We start from the raw sequence: 21,549 nt of genomic DNA on the forward strand, positions 1-21,549 counted from the left end.
TCACAAAATACCAACTACAAAATTGCAAAGCTGGGGCACTCAAAGGTATCTGACATAAAGAAAATGATTCAATAGAGAGATAACAGAGCACAGTCAAGTTAAATAGATAAAAAATGCCTTTATTGTTTTTAAATGTGGCTTAATGATACCCATTGTGCTAATCCTGTTTTGAAATTCTTAAAGGAAGGAGCAACCAAAGATGACGTCAGGGCTCTTGGTGATGGCCACCAAGATGTCACTCCTGGCAAATCAATCTGAGTTTTTCTTCAGCTTTTTTTGTTGATGTCTCGAGAGTTGTTTTCTATTGTTCTCTGTGACAGAAAGGTCAGATGTTGAAGAGCGGTAGTCTACATCCTCTTCCTTTATGGGCTTGATGATATGGCCTGGCTTGGTAATAACCTTGGGAGTGGTCAATTTTTGGAATGCCCTCTGTGTGTTCCATGTGGATCCTATAGGGTTCTGGATGGTCCTTTCAAATTGCTGATGGTGGGTGAATGGATATGGAAGTACCCGGACCTGTAAGAGAAAGAAGAGTGACTTGGTGAGAGGGCAGAATGGTTTAGTCAATGAGCATCTCTGCGGATACAGTTCTTTTTTTTTTTTGGCCAGTCCTAGGCCGTGAACTCAGGGCCTGAGCACTGTCCCTGGCTTCTTTTTTGCTCAAGGCTAGCACTCTGCTACTTGAGCCACAGCGCCACTTCTGGCCATTTTCTGTATATGTGGTGCTGAGGAATCGAACCCAGGGCCTCATGTATACGAGGCAAGCACTCTTGCCACTAGGCCATATTCCCAGCCCCAGTTCTATGTGACAATCCCAAGGGGGTCAAGCTTCTGCAAGGCCAAGGCACACCAATGTTTCCATCAAACCTTAGGAATCCCAATCTGCTTGAGACGATTTGGGAGTAGAGGGGCTTTACTTGGATCAGGATGCCCATCATCACAGTTTTATCCAATAGTTTAGAAATTATTCCTATAGACAGTGACTATAAAAAATTCATCTGAGATCCAGGTGCCAGTGGCTCATGACTGGAACCTTAGCTACTCAGGAGACTAAGATCTGAGGATTGTAGTTTGAAGCCAGCCCAGGAAGGAAAGTCCATGACTCTTAACCACCAAGAAGCCAGAAGTGAGGCTGAAGCTATGGCTCAAATGGTACAGCACTAGCCTTAGGGGAAAAGTGCTCAGGTACTGAATTCAAGTCCTAGGACTGACAAAAATAGTTCACCTGGGGTATTTGTGAATCCAGGTGAATTTCAATCCTTTTATTCTCTGCTCTCTATTCCTTTGTTTATGCTAGTACTGGGGCTTGAAATCTGGGCCCTGCAGTCTACTTTCATATTTTCACTCATGTCTGATGCTTTACCACTTGTATTACACCCTCTACCTCTGGCTTTTGCTGGTTAATTGGAGATAAGAATTTCACAGACTTGCTTGCCTGGGCTTTCTTGGAAGCACAACCATCAGTTTTCAGCCTCTAGAGTAGCTAGGATTACAGGCTTGAGCCACCAGTGCCCAACTGTCCTTCAACATTCTTGCTCAAAGTTTGTCCCTATCTTATTAACAAATGATACAATTTGAAATCCTTCCACATCTGAATAGGTACTAGTTCACTCTCATTTTTCTTGACATTGCTCAAACCTCATGGCTTCTGTTTGAGTACAATCTTAACTGTAAATAGAAGTCTTCAGAATGGTAACTATTTCTTTGGTGAGACTCATTTCCACCAGAATGGCCCAGGCGGGTACCAGTTAAAAACACAGATTTGGTGTCTTCACCACTGCTTGAAATGACTCTTTTAGTCTAAACCGTTTTCTTAGTTATAAGAACATGATCTATTTGGAATTGTTGATCTCACAGCCAGACAGTGAAAACAAAAGATTTGATTCAAAGGTCAAGATCACACATCCCTCTTGACCATAGATCACTAACCAGACTAATCTTCTCAAGTAATAGAGCCAGGTAGTTGAGAGTGGGCAGCTAGAGAACTCCCCATGTCTTACCTGATGAGCTGCTGCATGGATGTTGCGCTTCTCATTGATAATTACATTTGGCAAATTCTTGTCTTTTCTTGGAGGACCTTCACGGGCTTTAATAAGAAACCTGGAAAGCAAAACAGTAGAAGTATTAACTGTTTATTCAAAAGAGCAAGATACTTAAGAGTGAGGCTGGAAAACTCAGTATTTTTTTCTGACAGACATTTCCCCCTGTTCTTACCTGCGTCTTTTCTTGGCACTAGGTTTCAGACCTACACCACCCCACTCGCCCCAGCCAGGCAGTGTCAGATCCACGTCCCTTGGCTTATTTGCTTTGACAGCTTCCCTCTTCTCTTTTAAGAACTCTCTGATGACATCATCTCCAGCAAAAGCTTCTTTTATCATCTGCTTTTGGTTTCTCTCCACTTCGTCTTCCTAGGAAGAAACAAGAGTGAGAACTATAGCTTGTCTTTGTGGTTCAAGACAAGTATGTTTGAAGTTTTGGGTCATGACATTCTAGCACCCTCTAGGGGCAAGTGCTGAACAGCACCATTTTTCGATACATATCCACCAGTAGCCAGTAATGTTGTACTTTCTCTCTGGGGTAAATATCTTTAGCTCATTATCATATGACACCATGTAACGCTTTCGGTAGCTGTAGGGTGAGGAAGGCATGGCAGGAGAGCCAAGTGGACTGGCCTGGGCTTCCTTCCTCCAGCTTATATCCTTGAAAAAGCAGGTGCCAGGGTGCTTCACCTTAACAGCTTTAATTCCTTAGTTGGGGAATCCCAGATCTTTGGTAATCTCACTGAAGAGAATAAAACTATTGGCAATAGCTCAGAAACTCATCTTCCAGTGACCCAGCCTGAAATATAAGTAATAAGTTTTAGTGACTCCTTTCTTCCTCTGAAGGACGTTTTAGAGTCACCCCAAGGAGATTTTGGTGGCTCAGGATTTAGTGTATATAGGGGGTGGGGGTGTCTCAGTTGCACCAACCTATTTGCATCTGTTATTGTCACAAGAACCAGCCCACACCCATAATTTTCTGGACCTCTGAACTACTGAAATATGCCCCTAGCAAAACTAAGCTTCTGTGCTGGACACTTTCTGTAGCTCTGATCTCCCACAATAGCTCATGACTCTGGCTTGGCTCACCAATTCCTCTACAGCCGTGGGAACTGCCAAAGACTTCACAGAAGGAGATTTTGTAGTAAGAAGGTTCTGTAGATCAATCATTTGTTCCTTCTTTTTCTTCTCTTTTGGAGCATCATGCTGATGATTATGTGGGGTCTTTTTAATCTGCTCCCTTTCTAACACAGGTCTGGAGAGAGCCTTAGTTTGAGAAGGTTCTTCTTTGCCCAGCTGTTCTAGTTCTTCCATAGTCTGTACTCTGTCTGGCTTCTGCAGCAACAGGGGCTCTTCTTCTTCTTCTTCTGGGGCAGGTTCTTCTCTTTGGGCCTGGAGAGTAGCCACCACTGAATTTTCTTTTTGCTTCTGGGATTGATGGTTTTTCTTGAGTTTCTGAGACAATACCCTCAATTCAGACAATACCTCCTGGCAGTTAGAGTCTGGGATGGGAATGAAAGCTTAAAAAAAAAGGTTTGAAAATTACCTGGTGAATAAGAATTGGCTGCTTACCTTCAAGGTGCTGGGCACCATATAAACATTCCAACTAGAGTGTCCATTTACTACAATCTGAAAAACAGCAGGCAATGGAGTTGCAGGCAGGCAATTTGGGTGCTCCTCTCAGGTAACTGCTGTATGACTGAGATGGGGGCTTAATTTCCCTGTCAAATAAATTGTTTGGACTGTCCTAAGTTCTATGAGTGTGTGTGTGTGTGTGTGTGTGTGTGTGTGTGTGTGTGTGGACATGTGCACATGGGGTACTGGGTCTAGTGCATGCCAGACACTCTACTACTAAGTTATTCTTTCACCTTAAAGTTCTGAATTCAAAAAGAGGGAAGGGAGCTATTTTAACAGGTGGCTTCTGAAAGCAACTTCATTGTAATTTATGCTTTGCTGCTTGTAAAAACCTTCTCTAGAATGGTTTTGTCATGATTTAAGAATTCTCTTTTCATTTTTAAAAGCAGATTTCATAATCAAGAAGAGAGTAGCTATTTTTATAGTGGATGTTGCTCACATTTTCCAGTCCCTGGCAAAAGCTGCACAAATATCTGTAGTCTCAAGAGTCTTAAGGGAAGCAGGATAACAACGTAAAATACTCCTAAACTGCCCTTTGCAATTACTCAAGTTGCCTCCGTTCCCAAGTAGACCCTGCTCTCTAGCTTTGGCTGCAAGCCATTGCAGCTCCTTAGATATGGCCTCTGGCCTCGGGACACATGTATGCTTATTTCAAGAATTAACTTTCCTTGTTCATTTTGATTGAGGTCCATGACTTCTTGGGAAATTTTTATTTTCATATTGTCAAAGGATATTCAAATCTATCTTTTGTACTCCCACATCACACCTAATAGCTCTCTCTATATGGCTTGATGACTTTTTTTTTCTGGTCCTGGGGCTTAAAGTCAGCATTGTCCCTGAGTTGTTTTGCTCATAGCTAGGGCTTACTGCTTGTGCCACAGCTCCATGTCTGAATTTTTTGGTGATTAATTAGAGATAAGCATCTTATGGACTTTCTGTCTAGGCTGGCTGTGAACTGTGATCCTCAGATCTCAGTCTCCTGAGTAGCTAGGATTCCAGGCATGAGCCAATCAATAGCTTATGACCAGTTTGTTTCTCCTTCCTTTTTAAAGGCTTTCACAATATATTCTAATGACAGCTCTTTATAAGTTTTACTATGTCTAGTAGATTTTTACTGTCATCTAAATGTATTGTTCTGACTTTAAATCAAACCAGAGCTGAGAATTTGTACACAGGTGATTAGGAGGTAGTCTCCTAAGCAGGCATTAGGATGTCCAGTTCATCTCTAACCAGCATCAAGGGCATTAACACTGTTCACATTCCTAGTATGCATCAGGTTCTAGTTTCAAACCCCAACACTACAATAAACAAATAAATAAAAATAGTCACTCCAGATAAGGGGTAAAAGTCAGGCACTGGTGGTTCATGCCTGTCCTAGCTACTTAGGAGGCTAAGATCTGAGGACACAGGTGCAAAGCCAGGGAGAGAAGAAAAGTCCATGAGACTCTTGTGTCTACTTAACCAACAAAAAAGCCAGAAGTGGAGCTGTGGCTCAAGTGGTAGAGTGCTAGACTTAGGAAAAAAAAATCAAATAAGAGCACAAGGCTCTGATTTCAAGACCCAGTTCCTAGCATGCATGCACACGCACACGCACACGCACACGCACACACAATAATTAGTAGAAAATCTAACATATGCTAACATATGCATAGAGTCTGAGCAGACTCACAATTCCAAATGTACATATATGGATCTATTAGTGTGTATTTTCTGATTTACCATACTAACAGATGCAGTTGTGCATAGGTACCAGGGATGGGATGTCATTCTACTTAAAGCATGAAGATATGAGTACCCAAGAGCAGAAAATTTGTCTGAGCACACTGTACAACCATGCAGATGAATGCTTATCAAATACCTTTGAAGAAAAACGGTTATTATGAATTGAATTTCACATCAGGGACCCAGTACACTCACTCTTTTTTGCCAGTCCTGGGGCTTAAACTCAGGGCCTGGACACTGTCCCTGAGCTTCTTTTGCTCATGGCTAGCACTCTACCACTTGAGCCACGGCGCCAGTTCTGGTTTTTTATGTTTATGTGGTATCGAGGAATTGAACCCAGGGCTTCATGCATGCTGGGCGAGCACTCTACCACCAAGCCATATTCCCAGCCCTACACTCACTGCTGAAAGTCCCCAGAGCCCCATCACTATGCAGCATGTGTGGGTGGATCCTTATTTTTTCCCTCAGTCTACATCTCTGGCAAAATGAAGCTGTTCCTTCCATTTTATCATGGCTTACCTTTTGTTTCTTGGCTGCCCACTGGCTTTGCATTGTGCTCAAGCTCAGATCTTTTTCTAAGGGATCTCTTTTCCTCAAATTCTTTTAACAAAATTTCTTCCTCTTCCACTGGTCTTTCATCTTCTTCACTTTCAGACAACTCATGGGCCACAGACTCAGGCAGCTGTTCAGGGTCCTCAGGGTCTGCCTGGATTTCCCCCTCTTTTATATCACCACTGCACTTCCTGAACATCCATGGATTTGTGCCACCCCCATTCAGCTGTACTTCATTCACTGTATCAGGGACAAGGGGTTCTTCCTCTTCTGCTCCTCCCTCCTCTCCCTCACTCTCAGATACGACTTGGAGTTTCTGTGTTAGTTCTTTATTCTTAGCCAATTGTTCTTGCATAGCTTGGCGAGCCTGGAGAAAGGAGTCACAACATGACAGTATTATCATTAGTGACTACAGCAATACCTTTTCTGGTCTATTTCTCAAAGCTGCCAGGTTTCCACTCAACTTAGTGGAATTATTTCTTACTAGTTATCTAGTGTCTAAACTCCACATATAACACTGTGTTAGTAGCTATGGAATAAAAGAGAAGACAAATTCTTTGTCCTCAAGGAATCAATATTGAAACATAATTTATAAGGGCTACTTTCCCCGTTTATTGGATTTGCTTTCAATGCTATTTCCCTTTCAACTCTTTTTCCTGATGCCTTTTTATTTATTCCATTTATTTTATGCTGGTCCTGGGGTTTGAACTTAGGGCCTGGGTGCTGTTCCTGAGTTTCTTTTGCTCAAGGCCAGCAATCTACCACTTGAGCCACAATTCGTCTGACATTTTTGATCATTAATTGGAGATAAGTGCCTCACAGACTTTCTTGCCTGGGCTGGCTTTGGACCATGATCCTTAGACCTCAGTCTCCCAAGTAGCCAGCATTACAAGTGTGAGCCACCAGTACTTGGCTATTTTTCTTTTTGTAGGTATGTATTGTTATTATTCAGTTGTACAAAAAGGTTGTCAGATTATGAGTACAATGCTTGTTGGTCAATGTCACCCCTTCCTTTGTTCCTCAATGCCTTTTTAGATTCTTGGTTTTTCATTCATGCTCATGGCTCTTCCCCAATTCTGCTTCTTCTAGAATACTCATGAACTGATTGTTTCCTCCAATTCCATCTCTTCTCTCACCTTGGTGATCACTTACCTCTAGGTCATATTTGGCCATAATAGCCTTTGACTTGGCCCATTTCCCACTGTTCTGGTGTTTAAGACTCATTCGTTCCTGAAAAGGAAGGACAGATAAGATGTTTAGGGCCTTCCAGTGAAAATGGTTCAAAGGTGTGGGAAGAAGCAACCTTACCATCATTCTGGCCTTTTCAATTTTTTCCAGTTCTTCTAGTGCAGCACTTGGATCGATCTTCTGTAGTTCTTCAAAGTCTTTTAGAGCTTTCTTTGTCTTTCCTTTCTTCACAATTTTGTGATATCTGTAGAGTAAGAGGAGCTTAGGGATTTAGCTGAAGCCCTGATGTCACATGCAAAGGCATTCATACTATCCGCAGTTTTGCCATTGGGCCACAATGGATCATAGAGCTAGCTGATGGCAGAGAGCCATTGTGCTACCTGAGAAAGCTGCCAGGACTCTCTCAGATCCTGCATCCATCCAGCCCCCAGGGGCCAACTTCTGCAAAGCAAAGTGTTCCCTTTACCATCACAGCTCAAGGGAGGAATAGAACAAGTTTCAAAGGGGCAAAAAAAAAAAAAAAAAAAAAAGCAGGAAAGAAGCCCTGCTGGCCCCACCAGCTGTAGATCCCGAGCTCATTCTGCAGAGCCACTCCATGATGCCTTGGAGGGAAAGAAAGTAACTGAACAATCCTTTTTTGTGGCAAAGTCAAGCATGAAAGCAAAAGCTATAGAGGGCATTACGGAAGCAAGCCAAAAAAATAGTATGTGAAGTTGGTTTAGGAAAAATAGGCAAGTCATTCCTACTTGGGACCTCCTCCATTTTAAAGAGCTCATGATTAACCACATCTGTTCTTCCATCAGAATCCCAAGGCTTCCTTACTTTTTACTTTTGATTTTCTTCTCTCTTCGAGCCCTGGCCTCATAGTAGGACTGCAGAGCTCGCGCCCTTTGAAGCTCTGCCCGGCGCATCTTAGCCTACAATGAATGACATTTACAGTGACTCCTGGACTTGAGGTCAAATGCAAAGAGAAGCATAGCATGTCTGGGGATGTCAAAGCACCTATGATGCTTACCTCTTCCAGGCTCATGGCTTTGAGGGAAGCTTCTTCCATAGGAGTCAGTAAAGGGTCTGTCACTGGCTGCTTGTTCTTATTGAGGAGGTTAAAAACTTCTTGCTCCAGGGGAGTTGTTGCCTTAAGGAGGTAGTAAAACATTCTGAATCTTTAATTTTTTTTAATTGAAAAGGTGATGAACCGGGGTGGGGGGAGGTTTACAATTACAAAAGTAAGGTAATGAGTACATTTCTTTTTTTTTTTTTTTTTCTTGCCAGTCCTGGGCCTTGGACTCAGGGCCTGAGCACTGTCCCTGGCTTCTTTTTGCTCAAGGTTGTCACTCTGCCACTTGAGCCACAGCGCCACTTCTGGCCGTTTTCTATATATGTGGTGCTGGGGAATCAAACCCTGGGCTTCATGTATAGGAGGCAAGCACTCTTGCCACTAGGCCATATTCCCAGCCCAAGTACATTTCTTTTTAAACACTAAAACATTCTAAATCTTAAGCCATACTCTTAAAGCTCTCTCTCTCTCTCTATATATATATATACACACACACACACACACACACACACACACACACATTCATTCCTATAGCTGTCTTATTCATAAAGCCACAATTGGTATCACTAACAGGATAAAACTGGTTATTTTACAAAGAAAAAGAGGTCCTAGTCAGAGGTGCAGGCAAAACTTGATGGTGATAAAAAAAAATTTGGCCAGGTGCTGGTGGCTCACACCTGTAATCCTAGCTATTCAAGAGGCTGAGATCTGAGGATCATGATTCAAAGCCAGTCCAGGCAGGAAGACAGGCAGGAAAGTCTGTGAGACTCTTATCTACAACTAACCACCAGAAAACTGGAAATGGAACATGACTCAAAGTGGTAGAGCAGTAGCCTTGAGCATAAAAGCTCAGGGACAGTGCCCAGGCCAAGTTCAAGCTCCATGACCGACAAAATAAATTCTGATTTAAGATAACTTCAGCAAGAAAGCTCAGACTACTTTCTAATATTACTGAGGAGGAAATCCCTTTGTGTTCAGGTTATCAATATATAAACAGTATAATTTAATTCTCTCTAAAAATCTAAGCAGGAGGCTCTTGAGATAAAAGCTGGCAGGACAGAGAAACAGTAGTATGAAATGTGTTTTGAAGTCAAAACAAAATACTCCCTGCTTAATACCAGCTCTCCCTCCTTTCCTTCCTTCAGGCTCTGGCCTGATTTATTCCTTTCTATCCTGACCCCTCAAACTTGGTCTGAGTCCCAGCCCTCCCGTTCCTTGGCCTTAGACAGATTGCTAAACCTCACTGAGTCTCAATTTACTTACTGCCAAATGTGACAGAGCCTATCTTGTGAATGGATGTGAGGCTCCAAACTTCTAAACATGGTTGCGCACTTACTGGCTAGGCACTGTATTTTTGTGTTTTACATAATTATTTAACTGCCAGGGGCACTACCACCATCATCCCCATTTTATATATGTAAACACACACACACACACACACACACACACACGTTTGAAGCATACACTTACTACCATACAGTTAATCTCAACTTCTTATCCTAAGCAAAGAATGTTTCTAGCCAGGCAACTGTGATTTACACCCCAAATTCTAGCTACTCAGGAGGCTGAGATCTAAGGATCATGGTTTGAAAATAGCTCAGGCAAGAAAATTCTGTAAAGTCCCCATCTCCAATTAACCCCTAAAAAGTTGGAAGTGGCGCTGTGGCTAAAGAGGCAGAGTGCTAGCCTTGAGTGAAAAAGCTAAGGGAAAGCATCTCGGCTCTGAGTCCAAAGAGGAATATTACTAGAGGGTAAGGTAGGCTAGATCTTAAAAGTATTATTTACCAAAAAAATAACAACAAAAACTCCAACACTATTTACCAATAATGAAATTGGAAACTGATCTGTAGTAATGTCTCAGAGGGAAATCCCAACTTTTTATTTACATATTTTGAGACAAGATTCCACCATGTCACGTAGACTAGTCTTGAACCCAAGATCCTGTTTTAGCCTCCCAAGTGCTAAGATAACAAGCATATACCCAGCTCCCAACCACTTAAAACCAGAGGTAACTGGTATGAACTATGTATACATGTGTTGATATTATTAATTACTGATGAAACAAGAAAAAACATGTCAGTTTTAGATACATCCCACTAGTTATTTAATTCATGGCAGGGTGTGTGTTTTAATTTCATGGACACAAACAATATTACCTTAAAAATGACCTTCATATGTAATTAGCTTGCTTCCCAACAGTTCAGATTTAACCCTATTCATTTTCTAACTTTGGCTGCAGTTCCTCCATTTTCACTCAATTTTGCATTCTAGGTGTAATTTATGTGAATAAAATGAATGAACTGTGGACCAGTTATTTCACATGTCAACAAAAAGCCCCATTTGCTGCTTGATTGACATTGTGAAGATAGCTAAAATAATCAGGCCAATTATACCACTGTCCACCCTGACAAGGTACAAAGATAGACCTAGGCAACAGAGCCACTTTCAAATCGCACACACATTATTATGTGTGCCATATATATCACAATCAGTATTAAATAGCCATATATATCACGATCAGTATTAAACTTACGAATATCTGAACAAATGCATAAACACATCATCACGTGTTACACGGTGCTATTGATTTAACCATAAACTTATTCTATTGAATAGTAAAGGTATATGTTCTTCCATTTTTAGTATTTGCAGTAGTGATCAACACAGACTACAAAGTGATTTATATTACCATGCTGTAATCACCCTTCAATTCAATTTACCAACATTTATTGGTTATAGTTACATTCAGGGCCTGTGCACTTGTGTGGGGTGCTAAGAATACACAATTAATTAACATAGTTCCTGTCCTCAGAGCTCATAGTTTTTCATAGTGACGAGACACATACATTCTACCAATAACATAACATTAATGGGTTAAACAGTATTTTATAGGGGAAAGCATCAAATAACTGTTAAGTATGGTTAGGAGGCAGGTGGGTGAGATGGGTAAGGCAACTGATCTTTTGTATTAGGCATTGATGTTTAAGTACAATTCTTTCAGGTGGGGGAAAATCCATAGACGAGAATAAGCAAAAACAAGTAATCAGGAAATGTACATTGTCTAGTGTAGCAAATATGCTGGGTGTTTTCACCTTGTCTTCTAAGTGGACAGCCTTTGCTAGATTTTAAGTAGGAGAGTGACAATCAGTTTTGTGTTTCAAAAAAAAAAAATCCTCACAGGAAAGGCTATGAGGGCCTCAGCTAGGGTAGGGGAAATGAAAGTATAAAGAGGAAATAGGAATCTAGGAGCCATAATGGAATTTCTAAGAGTAGGTCACTGTATAGGCTGAGCAGGGGACAGTGAACAGAACATGTAGGAACCAGAGAACTACAGTCTTCAGCCTAAGTGACCTGGGTAGTGTTAAGTTATTAACTGAGTTATAGACTGAAGGTGGTGATAAAAGCTGGAAGAGTCTGGGGAAAGGAACTATGAAGCTTAATTTGAACTGTGTAAAGTGTAAGGTGCACATGGGAGACCCAGGTGACACCTGCTAGTCACATGGACTATGAAACTGAAGCTCAGACGGGATTAAGATAGGCAGCCAACTCATGAAGTTTACAGAGCAGGAAGACATGTCAAGTAGCAGTGGAGATCAGCTATTCCCAAAGTACAATCCTCATTAGATTAAAAAAAAAACCCTTCATTTTGTAAAAGCTTAAATTTTAACTTAAAATTTCTTTGAGGCAGAATCTTGCTCTGTGTCTTATTCTGCTCGAATTTGAGATCCTCTGGCTTCACCTCCCTAGTGGTAGAATCACAGGCATGTACTATATGATGCCCAACTCACCTTCTGTTTGTGTCAGTCTGGGGGCTTGAACTCAGGGCCTGTGCACTGTCCCAGAGCTCCCCTGCCCCCTCAGGACCAGTGCTCCACCACTTGAGCCACAGCTCCACTCCCAGCCTTTTTGGTGGTTAATTGGAGATAGAGTCTCAAATACTTTCCTGCCTGCATTGGTTTTGAACCACAATTCTGACCTGAGCCTCCTGAGTAGCAGGCAGGAGCCACCACTGCCATGTTTTATTTTTGAACCCTGAAAAGCATATTACCTCTTACATTTTTTTTCTCCTAAAGCTCCCTTCATTCTGCAGCCATACTTTATATCTGATCTCTTTTTCATGTGGGAAAGGCAGCACCCTAGAAAGAGAATTGTAGTGATTTCAAAAACAACATCAGAGAATGGTGCCTGTGGCTCACGACTGTAATCCTAGCTACTGGGGAGACTGAGATCTGAGGATCGTGGTTTGAAGCCAGCTGGGGAAGGAAAGTCCATGAGATTCTTATCTCCAATTAACCACCAGAAAACCAGAAGTGGCACTATCCTTAGAGCACTACCCTTGAGTGAAAAAGCTCAGGGATAGCACACAGGCAGTGAGTGCAAGCCCCATGACCAACAAACCAAACCAACGAAAAACATCAAAATATAGAACCTATTCCCTTGTAAGCAACTAATTTGCTCAATTTTTAGTAGCAAGTAATATTAATTTTGGTTAGCTTTAGTTAGTTCAATGACCTGACATAAAAGAGACTATTATTCCTGGATTTTTTTTAAAGCACAAGGAGAAAGCATTTATTCATGTTTTGGGCATTGTTGTATTTGACTATTTCTCTTTAAGACAAATTATCCCAAGTAAGGATGCTTAGTGGTGTACTGGAAAAGTAGCCTTCAAGTTGTAAGCAGTTGTTCACAGAGTAAATAATAGTGAATTTAAGGACTAACATAGAATTACTAATTTTTAATTGTGCCAAGAGCTTAACTACTATTTCACCCCCAAACCATCATTTGCAACCACCATAATTTATTTTAATGAAGATATTTTGACACCATTACAGTGGAAAGAATAATCCCATAATAAGGAAGAATTGGCAACATTATACTCACCAGATTTATAGACCTGCAATTATCTTTTCTCCAAAAGGATAAAAATGTTGTCAAGAGTCAGTGTTGGTGAAATCCAGTTCTAAAATACTATTTTTGCTCCAAAGCTCAGATGAGTCACTTGCTAAAGTTCTTGTCTTTACTATCCATGTTATATTTTAGTATGGGGTTCTTTTATAAGCCAATGGTGGGTTCTCTTGTTCATTTACCCTCACTGGGACATCATCAATGCTACTAAGTTTCTGATGATGAAAAATGTGACTAAATGATTTTTTAAAAGTAAGGGAGGCGCCGGTGGCTCATGCCTGTAATACTAGCTACTCAGGAGGTTGAGATCTGAGTTCAAGCCTAACAACTGACAAAAAAGTAAGGGAGGCATAGCTCAAGAGTAGAACAGTAGTTGAGAAAGATGAGTAAGAGTTGAGGTAGCAAAACAAAAACAAAAGAACTAGGAGAGGGCTGGAGGCATGGATTAAGTGGTAGTGCTTATTGAGTAAAAACAAAACTCTGAATCCCATCCCCAGTCCCCAAACAGCAAAAAACAAAAACCACAGGGCATAGGAGAAAAGAGGGCTAGGGGTGTTGCTCAGTAGGTAGAGTACCTGTGTAGTATGTATAAGACCCCGAGTTCAATCCCCAGCACCACAACAAAACAAATGAGGGTATAAGGAAGAATATGCAGTATGCTCCTTATTCCCTCTATTTATTTTCAGCAGTCAGTTTAACACTAAACTTAGAAATAGTCAAGTTCTGTATACTATCAGCAAAAGAAAAATAATTATAGAGCTACTGTGTGATTGGCTATATAACTGATCATAAACACATTGCTACAACCTTTCTCTTTCTGACTACAAAATTGACTAATTGGCATTTAGGTTTAACCTGTTTATTCAAATGAGGTGAAAGTTCGGACAACTCTGAATTGCGCACTCTGACTCTGGCAGGTTACATTTTGTTGTACTTACCTTCCAACCGCTGAATACTTGCTCAATCGGCACATAGGCTGGTGGCTCCTTCTCCATTGGAAAAACCAGCTGTTCTGCTTGCCGGTTGTTCAGAACGATGGGATCCCATTTGGAGAGGATTTTTGAGGTTTTATTGAATGCTACTTCTCTGTGGATCTAAAGCAGGCAAGGTACATAAAAAGGAAAGGGCCAGGATTATGATCAAACTCAAAGGATTCATAAGAAATTAAGAGACAAGGTTCCTTAGCTAAAGGGTCAGAATTGCTACAGATAGACTGTTGTTTCTCAAGGATGCAACTGCCCCTATAGAGTATTTTTTTTATTTTGTTTATGGTGAGGAGACCATCCTTCCCCTTCCTTCCATTTTTATAGCCTTCCCCAAGCTCTTATGTGTGTGCATGTGTGTGAAAACAGGGTCTCATTATGTAGCACAAGATGTTCTGGAACTCTCCATCTCCTGAATCTGCCTTCTGAGTGCTGGGATTATAGCGTGCCCCCTCCTTTTCTTATATTACTCTATTTTCACTTGTCAATTCAGTGTGTCCCATTCCCCCCCACCCCCACCCCAGTGTCTCTCTTGCTGGTCCTGGGGTCGAACGCAGGACCTGGGCTGTCCCTCAACTTCTTTTGCTCAAGGCTAGCAATCTACCACTTGAGCCATAGCTTTGCTTCCAGCTTTTTTTGTGGCAATTTATTGGTGATAAGAGTCTCACAGATTTCCTAGCCCGGGCTGGATTTGAACTGTGATCCTCATATTTCAGCCTCCTGAGTATCAAGGATTGTAGGTGTAAGTCACAGTGCCCAGCTAGTTTCTTCCTTTTAATGGGCCACTTTTCCCTTAACTTACCCGTTCAGCCTCTTCTTTATTAAGGGGTAATTCTAAGGTCTTCTTTGATTTGACTCTATTCAGTTGCTTTTTCACAGTATCCAATGAAGATGATGTCTTAGCAGGCCCAAGCAGATCCGAAAGGGCCAGCTTTTCTCCTGATCCTGTGGGAAGGTCAAACTTTATGATCAGATTCAGAAGACCAAATCTCAATATAACATAGGAATTGGCCTTAGTAGAAAATGCTGGCAGACTGGCAAATGCTCAGAGAAGGATTAATTCTCTCATTTCAATTTCCTATTCATAATTATGGCAATACCATAACCTTATATGCACCCAAACGTGTTAGTGTAGAAAAGAGGAGAAAAATATTTACTCCAAACATAGTAACTTATTTTTTTGTCAGTCCTGGGGCTTAAACTCTGGGCCTGGGTGCTCTTTTTTTTGGGGGGGGGGGAATCGAACCCAGGACGTTGCTGGGTGCTTTTTTGCTCAAAGCTAGCACTCTACCACTTTGAGCCACAGCTCCACTTCCAGTTCTCTGGTGGTGAATCACAGATAAGCGTTTTAGACTTTCCTGCCTGGCTGGCTTTGAACTGTGATCCTCAGAACTCAGTCTCCTCTGTAGCTAGGATTTATAGGCATGAGCCACCAGTGCCTGCTGTAATTTGCTTTTCTCCTGACTGTTTTGCTTCTATTCTTGCCACACTGCAAGTCTTTGTGTAGTCAAAGTGATCTTTGGAAAGTACATCGCAGCATGTCTTGATTCTGGTGAAAATCCTTCAGTGGCTCCCCATTATACTTGGTATCTCATCAACATAAAAGACATAGCTTTGTGAGATTCTGTTCCCATCTACCTCGAGTCATTACACTATACTCTAGGCATACTTTACTATTCCCAGTCTTCCAACATGTTGTTTCTTCCTTAAAATGCTCCCAGCAGGTGTTCCTTTGTGTGGAATGCTCTCTCCCATCTTTACACTGGTACATTTTGTCTTTCAGAAAAACCAATCTAAAGTAGCGAATTCAACACTTGATTGTATCATTGTTTCAATGTTTAATTCTGTCCCTCCCTCACTAGAATATAAGGCTTATGGTGATAATTTGTTATTCTTCACAGGCAGCCTTATTAACTAGAACACTTGCTACATTGATACACATAGAAGAACAAATAAACAGAATTCATCAGCTTGTAATAAATTGTTACCAGCTCTGGAAGGTTACTACAAATTCATTCAAGGTGCTGATGCTGGGCTGGGGATATGGCCTAGTGGCAAGAGTGCTTGTCTGTATACATGAGGCCCTGGGTTCAATTCCCCAGCACCACATATATGGAAAATGGCCAGAAGTGGTGCTGTGGCTCAAGTGGCAGAGTGCTAGCCTTGAGTGGGAAGAAGCCAGGGACAGTGCTCAGGCCCTGAGTCCAAGCCCCAGGACTGGCCAAAAAAAAAAAAAAGATGGAGATATTTGGCATGTAGACTCAGTATCAAGTTAAAATGCCAACCCTGCCATTCACTAGACCATATATTTTCAGCAGACACCATATTGTCTCTTTAACTCCTACACAAGAGGTAGAAAATTGGCTGTTTAGGCTGGGTGGTATGTTAAATAAAAGAAACCAAAGACTACAGAATTTTGTGTCCTTCCAAGGTTCAACTTGTGTTCAACATGATCTTACTCCTTAGAGATTTTCTGGAGGGGAAGACAATTCAGTTAAAATGCTTAATAAGGCTCCTCAAAGGAGCAGTAAAGAAAAAAGTGAAGAAATGCCATAACAGGTTAATAAGTGAATATGCAACTCTACTTCTCTGAGCTCCAGATGAAGAGAATATATGCCTGTCCTAACTTAGTATTGTGATACCTGAAATAAATGAATGAAACTGTGAACACTGAAAAGCTATGCAAATAAGGAATATGAGTAAAGCAGTAAGAGGCAGCTATTTTCAGTCATGTCCTTTGATCCCATATGTATCTCATGAGGAAGATCCTTAGGGGAACTTATGCAAACCTTTTAGGCTTTCCTCTAGAAACAGAGGAAATTCAAGGGTATCTGACCACCCTTCCACTCTCATAGGCAAGCATTTATGGTATAATACAGAATTATACAAGCTCCATGCACAGATCTTTGTTCAGCTTACCTTTGGAAGTAACATTGAACTCTGACACCTTCAAACTAGCTTCAGATCTCTCAGTCAACTTCCACCTGAATTAGGCAAAATAATATAATAGAAATGAGCACTTCTTACAGGGAATACCAAAATACCTATCTCACTCTCTGCAGTGCTCAGGATAAAATACAGGGCCTCATGCATGCTAGCCAGGTACTCTACAACTGAGATACAACACTGGCCCAATCTTTCTGTTTTCAAAAGTAGCCTTAGTTTCATATATAATTTTCTTCTAGGGTCAACTTTTGTCACAAAGCAACCAATACATCTGTTCCTAACCTGTACTTGATAGTCTAACTCATATCTTATCTTTTAAGGCAGACCCAGCCCCTCAAAAACACAAGGTAATAAAAGGTAAATATAATGGAAGAGGTACTTGGCTTGAAGTCTAGCACATCTGACTTTGAATCCTGGCTCTGCCAAGCAAGATCTGGATGACCACAGAGATACTTCAATTAATTTCTCTAATGAGGATCAGTAGTGCCTACTTGATGCTTCAAAATAATTTAAGTGTGGATTAATGAAGGATCCCAATGTGAAGGCCTAACTTGGTAATACCAATAAGGATAATAGATCTTAACAAGTATATTGGTTACTATATCCTGGGCACCAGTGTTAGGGTCTTTATATTAGGCTCTGGATAGTTGCAGAGAAGCCTCATGGAATCAGCCAGTTAGAAACCTGTCCAAACGAATGGGAGTGTTACCTATTAGTTCCATTAAGGGAACTGATTGTTTCCAGGAGCTTTTGATGCTTTCTCTCTCCATCATCATCCCCCTAGACACAGAAAAGAAAAATCAGCAGAATGATGAGGATGGGGAAAAGACAACTTAAGAAACTGAGGTCCATTTAAGTTTTTTGGTTTGCATGGTCAGTGGAGAACTGGGAAATTGGACTTCTCATGTGTAAACACTGTCACCCAAGCTAAAGAACTGCTTCAAAAGTCCAATTTCCTTACTATAAAGAACATAGATCTTTCGAAAGTTGTGAATTGATGTTGTGCCTCTCTCCTAACTTGTTTGGGGGAAGAAAAAGGCTTTAAACAATGTTTCTGTATAGAATAAATAGTGTGATCTGACACAGAAACGGTGAAACATCATGTAAATTGTAGCCATGAGTATAAAAGTAGCTTTTTCTAAGAGGAAAATATCTATTAGCAGGGAGGAAAAGCCCAACAACAAAAATGCTACTAGGCAAGTAACAAAATACCTAGTTTCTCCTTGTTGTCAAAATTTAGTTTTGTCATCAGAATATATTTTACATTCTGAAAGCACCTCACCTAAAAAATATACATGCATATATATTTCAGTATGGTAATTACAGAAAGTTGAGAAATCATAAGGATTATATATTTTGTTATTATAAACTATACCCAAGTAACTCAAAGACAGTGTGATTGTAACTATTTATAGAGTCCTCAAATTCCCATGGCAGTTATCACTTACCTCATCTTCACTGGCACTCAAAGGGTGGTTGCTTGGCAGATCCACTAATTCTTCCTGCTGACTCAAAGCCAGAAGGCTGTTATAAAAAGACAACAGTGTAACTATTAATATTTGAAATAACTCTTATCCTATTTAAACCATTATATTTTCAGTTGTCTGTACAGAATAGCCCTAGCCCTTGGAAAGCAAACACCTTTAGAAATTTGTCAAGCTGTTAAATTTAGCTAGAAGTTGGTCATCACTTCCAAATTAAGCAATAATTGGTGATAGCCATACAAAATATAATGAAAACAAAACTGACACTCCTCAGTGATTAGCAGTGCATTTTCTATGGAACTATAGGCTGTGAAAAATGACCTCAGGCAAAGTAGAAGACAGTATTGCTGGCCCCGAGGCAAGACAGTTTCACGATTAATACTTCTATTTCTATATCTTCTAAACCCCTTACACACATAGATTAGTTGCAGCCTATCTGAAGTTGTCATTTGATTACCCATTCCCAGAAATAGGGGAATGGTCAAAAGTAGCGGAGTGAGCCATTTTCCCTGGAGCTTGCTTGAGTAGGGAGATTGGTGATGAGAAAGAAATCCCGAATCTACCAATACTTCACAGCATAAACAGCTATTCACAGGCCAAGCATTACCAAACGGATTGCATTTATTCTCCCAATGGAGAAGAACATAGGAAACATTACAGGAGAAAAAAATGAGGTGAATTGTGACTCCAATACAACTCCTGCCCCGCCAGCGCTCGAGGCTAAAGCGGGTCCGCAGAGGCAGAAAAGGGGGTCACGTGACTCAGAAAGTGAAATATTTTCACTTTGCTCCGCTGGCAGAGCCAGCACCTGGACCAAAAAGATGCGACTAAAAGGCTGATAAGTAGAGGAAGCAGGTTAAACTATATTAAAGGGCTTTAAAGGCTGAATTGCAGCAATTATACAGAGTGGTCAGACCGTGGGAAGGGACCCACTGCTGTTTCCTAGATGGACTTCGACTTCTCAAATGCCAGGGAATTCGGCCCCTGGGACCCTGAATCACCCAGCCCTTTTTGCCCTTACCCCTCCGCAGCCTGGGTCACGTTCATCGCAGTAGCCTGCTTCTCACACATGGGCAAAGGGCGGAAGCCAAAAGGAAACCAGTTTCTGGGCCGGCCGCAAAGCAATTTCTGGTTCCGCCAATCAAGTGCGACAAACGCGTCATTTCCGCTTCGTACCAGGCAAGTAGGACACTGGAGTCACTTCGGGAGGGGCCGGCCGTGAACGAGTAGGCTCCGGGCTGAAGTTGCCAAGCCTGTCAGTAGGCGGGGCTTTGCTAAGTCCCCACCCACCTCGCTACTGTGGAGCGCTGGCAGCCTGGCTGCCAACCTCTGGGTCCCTGGTTTCCATGCGGCCCGAAGTGGGTGAGTGGAGGGCAAGGGTGCTGTCACAGATTGAGCCTGAGCCTTCATGGTGTCTGCCTAATCTAAAAGCAAAGAGCTACAGCCCTTGCTCAGTGCCATCACAGAAGCCCATCACTAGCCACTCCAAAGCCCCGGCGACTGGACAAGGAACAAAGCAAGTTTGCTTCCATCTTAAGGAAGAATTCCTTTGCTGCTGTTTCACTTTTAATTGGAACTCGCTGTTGGTTTTTCTCCCATAACTGTCATCCAAGAATAGGCTGTGTCTATCACTACACTTCCTCACCTCCTGTAAACTTAAAAAAAAACAAACCCAGTTGATTTTCATACTTGCTTCAGGTTTTTGACGGCTGAAATTCACAATGCATAGGTGTGGACCACCGTGCCTGGTTTCCCCGAAACTTTTAAGCGTTCCCCACCCCCACTTCCAAGCTGGAGACGGTAACCAGAGCCTCACGCATGCTCCAAAGGCATTCTCCCAGAGACAACACCTGCAAGCCCAAGGATTTTTCTTTGTTGTTTTGAGACAGGGCCTTATCATGTAATTCAGGCTACGCTCATTTTTGGCAATCCGCCTTCCTCAGCCTTCTAAGTGCTGAGATCACACCTAATCCAAGAATTCTTGTAAATAAGAAAGTAGAAAAGTCATGCATGAAAGCATCGTCATTTCTTTTCTTTCTCTCTTTCTCTTTTTCCTTCCTTCCTTCCCTCCCTCCCTCCCTGCCTCCCTCCCTCCCTCCCTTCCTCCCTCCCTCCCTCCCTCCCTCCTCCCTCTCTCTCTCTCTTTCTTTCTTTCTTTCTCCAGTCCTGGAGCTTGAACTCAGGGCCTGAGCACTGTCCCTGTCTTCTTTTTGCTCAAGGCTAGCACTCTACCACTTGAGCCACAGTGCCACTTCCTGCCTTTTCTATGTATGTGGTGCTGAGGAATTGAACCCAGGGCTTCATATATGCAAGGCAAGCACTCCTAGCACTAGGCCATATTCCCAGCCCCAACAGATCATTCTTTTTTTTTAATTTAATTAATTTATTAATTGAACACAAATTTTTTGAAAAGGTGTTGTGCAAAAAGGGTACAGTTACATAGTAGGGCATTGTGTACATTTCTTGTGATATCTTACGCCCTGTTTTTCTATCCCTTCTCTAGGTCAGGTAGACATATATACATTATACAATGTATCAAGAACATATACAGTAGCCAGTGGCCATGCCCAAGAAAGTTCACCTAGGGCTTTAAATGTAATGTCGATATTAGACCATATGTCGACAGTAGTCTTATATGAACGTACAAACATAGCTTTTCAGCTATTGTATTCCCCTGAGAGGTCAATTTTTAACCTTTATATGTTGAGTAATTGTTTGGTTTTAGTTACATACTGTTGGGTCGCTGCCCCAATCCTGTGGGGAATACTATTTGACAAGCAGTTTTTGGTTTCACAGACTTGGTCTCTACTGTCTCTCCGTCTCCCTTTGTTAACAGTCATATATCAGGGAGATCATGCCCCTTTGTTTTCTGTGTTCTAGGCTTGTCTCACTCAACATTATTTGTTCGAGTTCTGACCATTTCCCTGCGAATAACAATATTTCACCATTCCTAATCGCTATGTAGTATTCCATTGTGTATAAGTACCATATTTTTTGGATCCATTCGTCTGTGGAGGGGCATCTGGGTTGTTTCCATA

The 21,549-nt window shown here is 41.6% G+C and overlaps 1 protein-coding gene across 2 annotated transcripts; it reads right to left on the bottom strand.

The window, feature by feature from the left end:
• Positions 1-115: 115 nt before the first annotated feature.
• On the bottom strand, positions 116-19,636 carry Utp14a (UTP14A small subunit processome component). 2 transcript variants are annotated; one of them, XM_048336202.1, is made up of 15 exons: positions 19,533-19,636; positions 18,476-18,551; positions 17,737-17,807; positions 17,001-17,065; positions 14,884-15,026; positions 14,037-14,192; positions 8,152-8,271; positions 7,959-8,053; positions 7,257-7,380; positions 7,101-7,178; positions 5,916-6,315; positions 3,129-3,541; positions 2,215-2,408; positions 2,001-2,100; positions 116-516 (listed from the first exon to the last, which is right to left on the bottom strand). In XM_048336202.1, the coding sequence occupies exons 1-15, from the start codon at positions 19,580-19,582 to the stop codon at positions 250-252; spliced, it is 2,352 nt and encodes a 783-aa protein (XP_048192159.1). In that variant the 5' UTR covers positions 19,583-19,636; the 3' UTR covers positions 116-249. The 2 variants fall into 2 exon arrangements, with proteins under 2 accessions (XP_048192159.1, XP_048192158.1); XM_048336201.1 differs by having other exon boundaries at positions 3,129-3,559.
• Between the last annotated feature and the right edge of the window lie 1,913 nt (positions 19,637-21,549).

The sequence above is a fragment of the Perognathus longimembris genome, chromosome 28, assembly GCF_023159225.1.
Source record: "Perognathus longimembris pacificus isolate PPM17 chromosome 28, ASM2315922v1, whole genome shotgun sequence".
Classification (NCBI taxonomy): domain Eukaryota; kingdom Metazoa; phylum Chordata; class Mammalia; order Rodentia; family Heteromyidae; genus Perognathus; species Perognathus longimembris.

What these genes read in the sequence shown, in the direction of transcription:
- Utp14a (XM_048336201.1), bottom strand. Translation starts at nt 19,582, where the DNA reads ATGTGTGAGAAGCAGGCTACTGCGATGAACGTGACCCAGGCTGCGGAG. An exon ending in GTGACCCAGGCTGCGGAGGG is followed by an intron (nt 18,552 to 19,532) that starts GTAAGGGCAAAA and finishes TTTTTATAACAG; the next exon opens with CCTTCTGGCTTTGAGTCAGC. An exon ending in GGGCAGCCAAGAAACAAAAG is followed by an intron (nt 3,560 to 5,915) that starts GTAAGCCATGAT and finishes TTTTTTTTTAAG; the next exon opens with CTTTCATTCCCATCCCAGAC.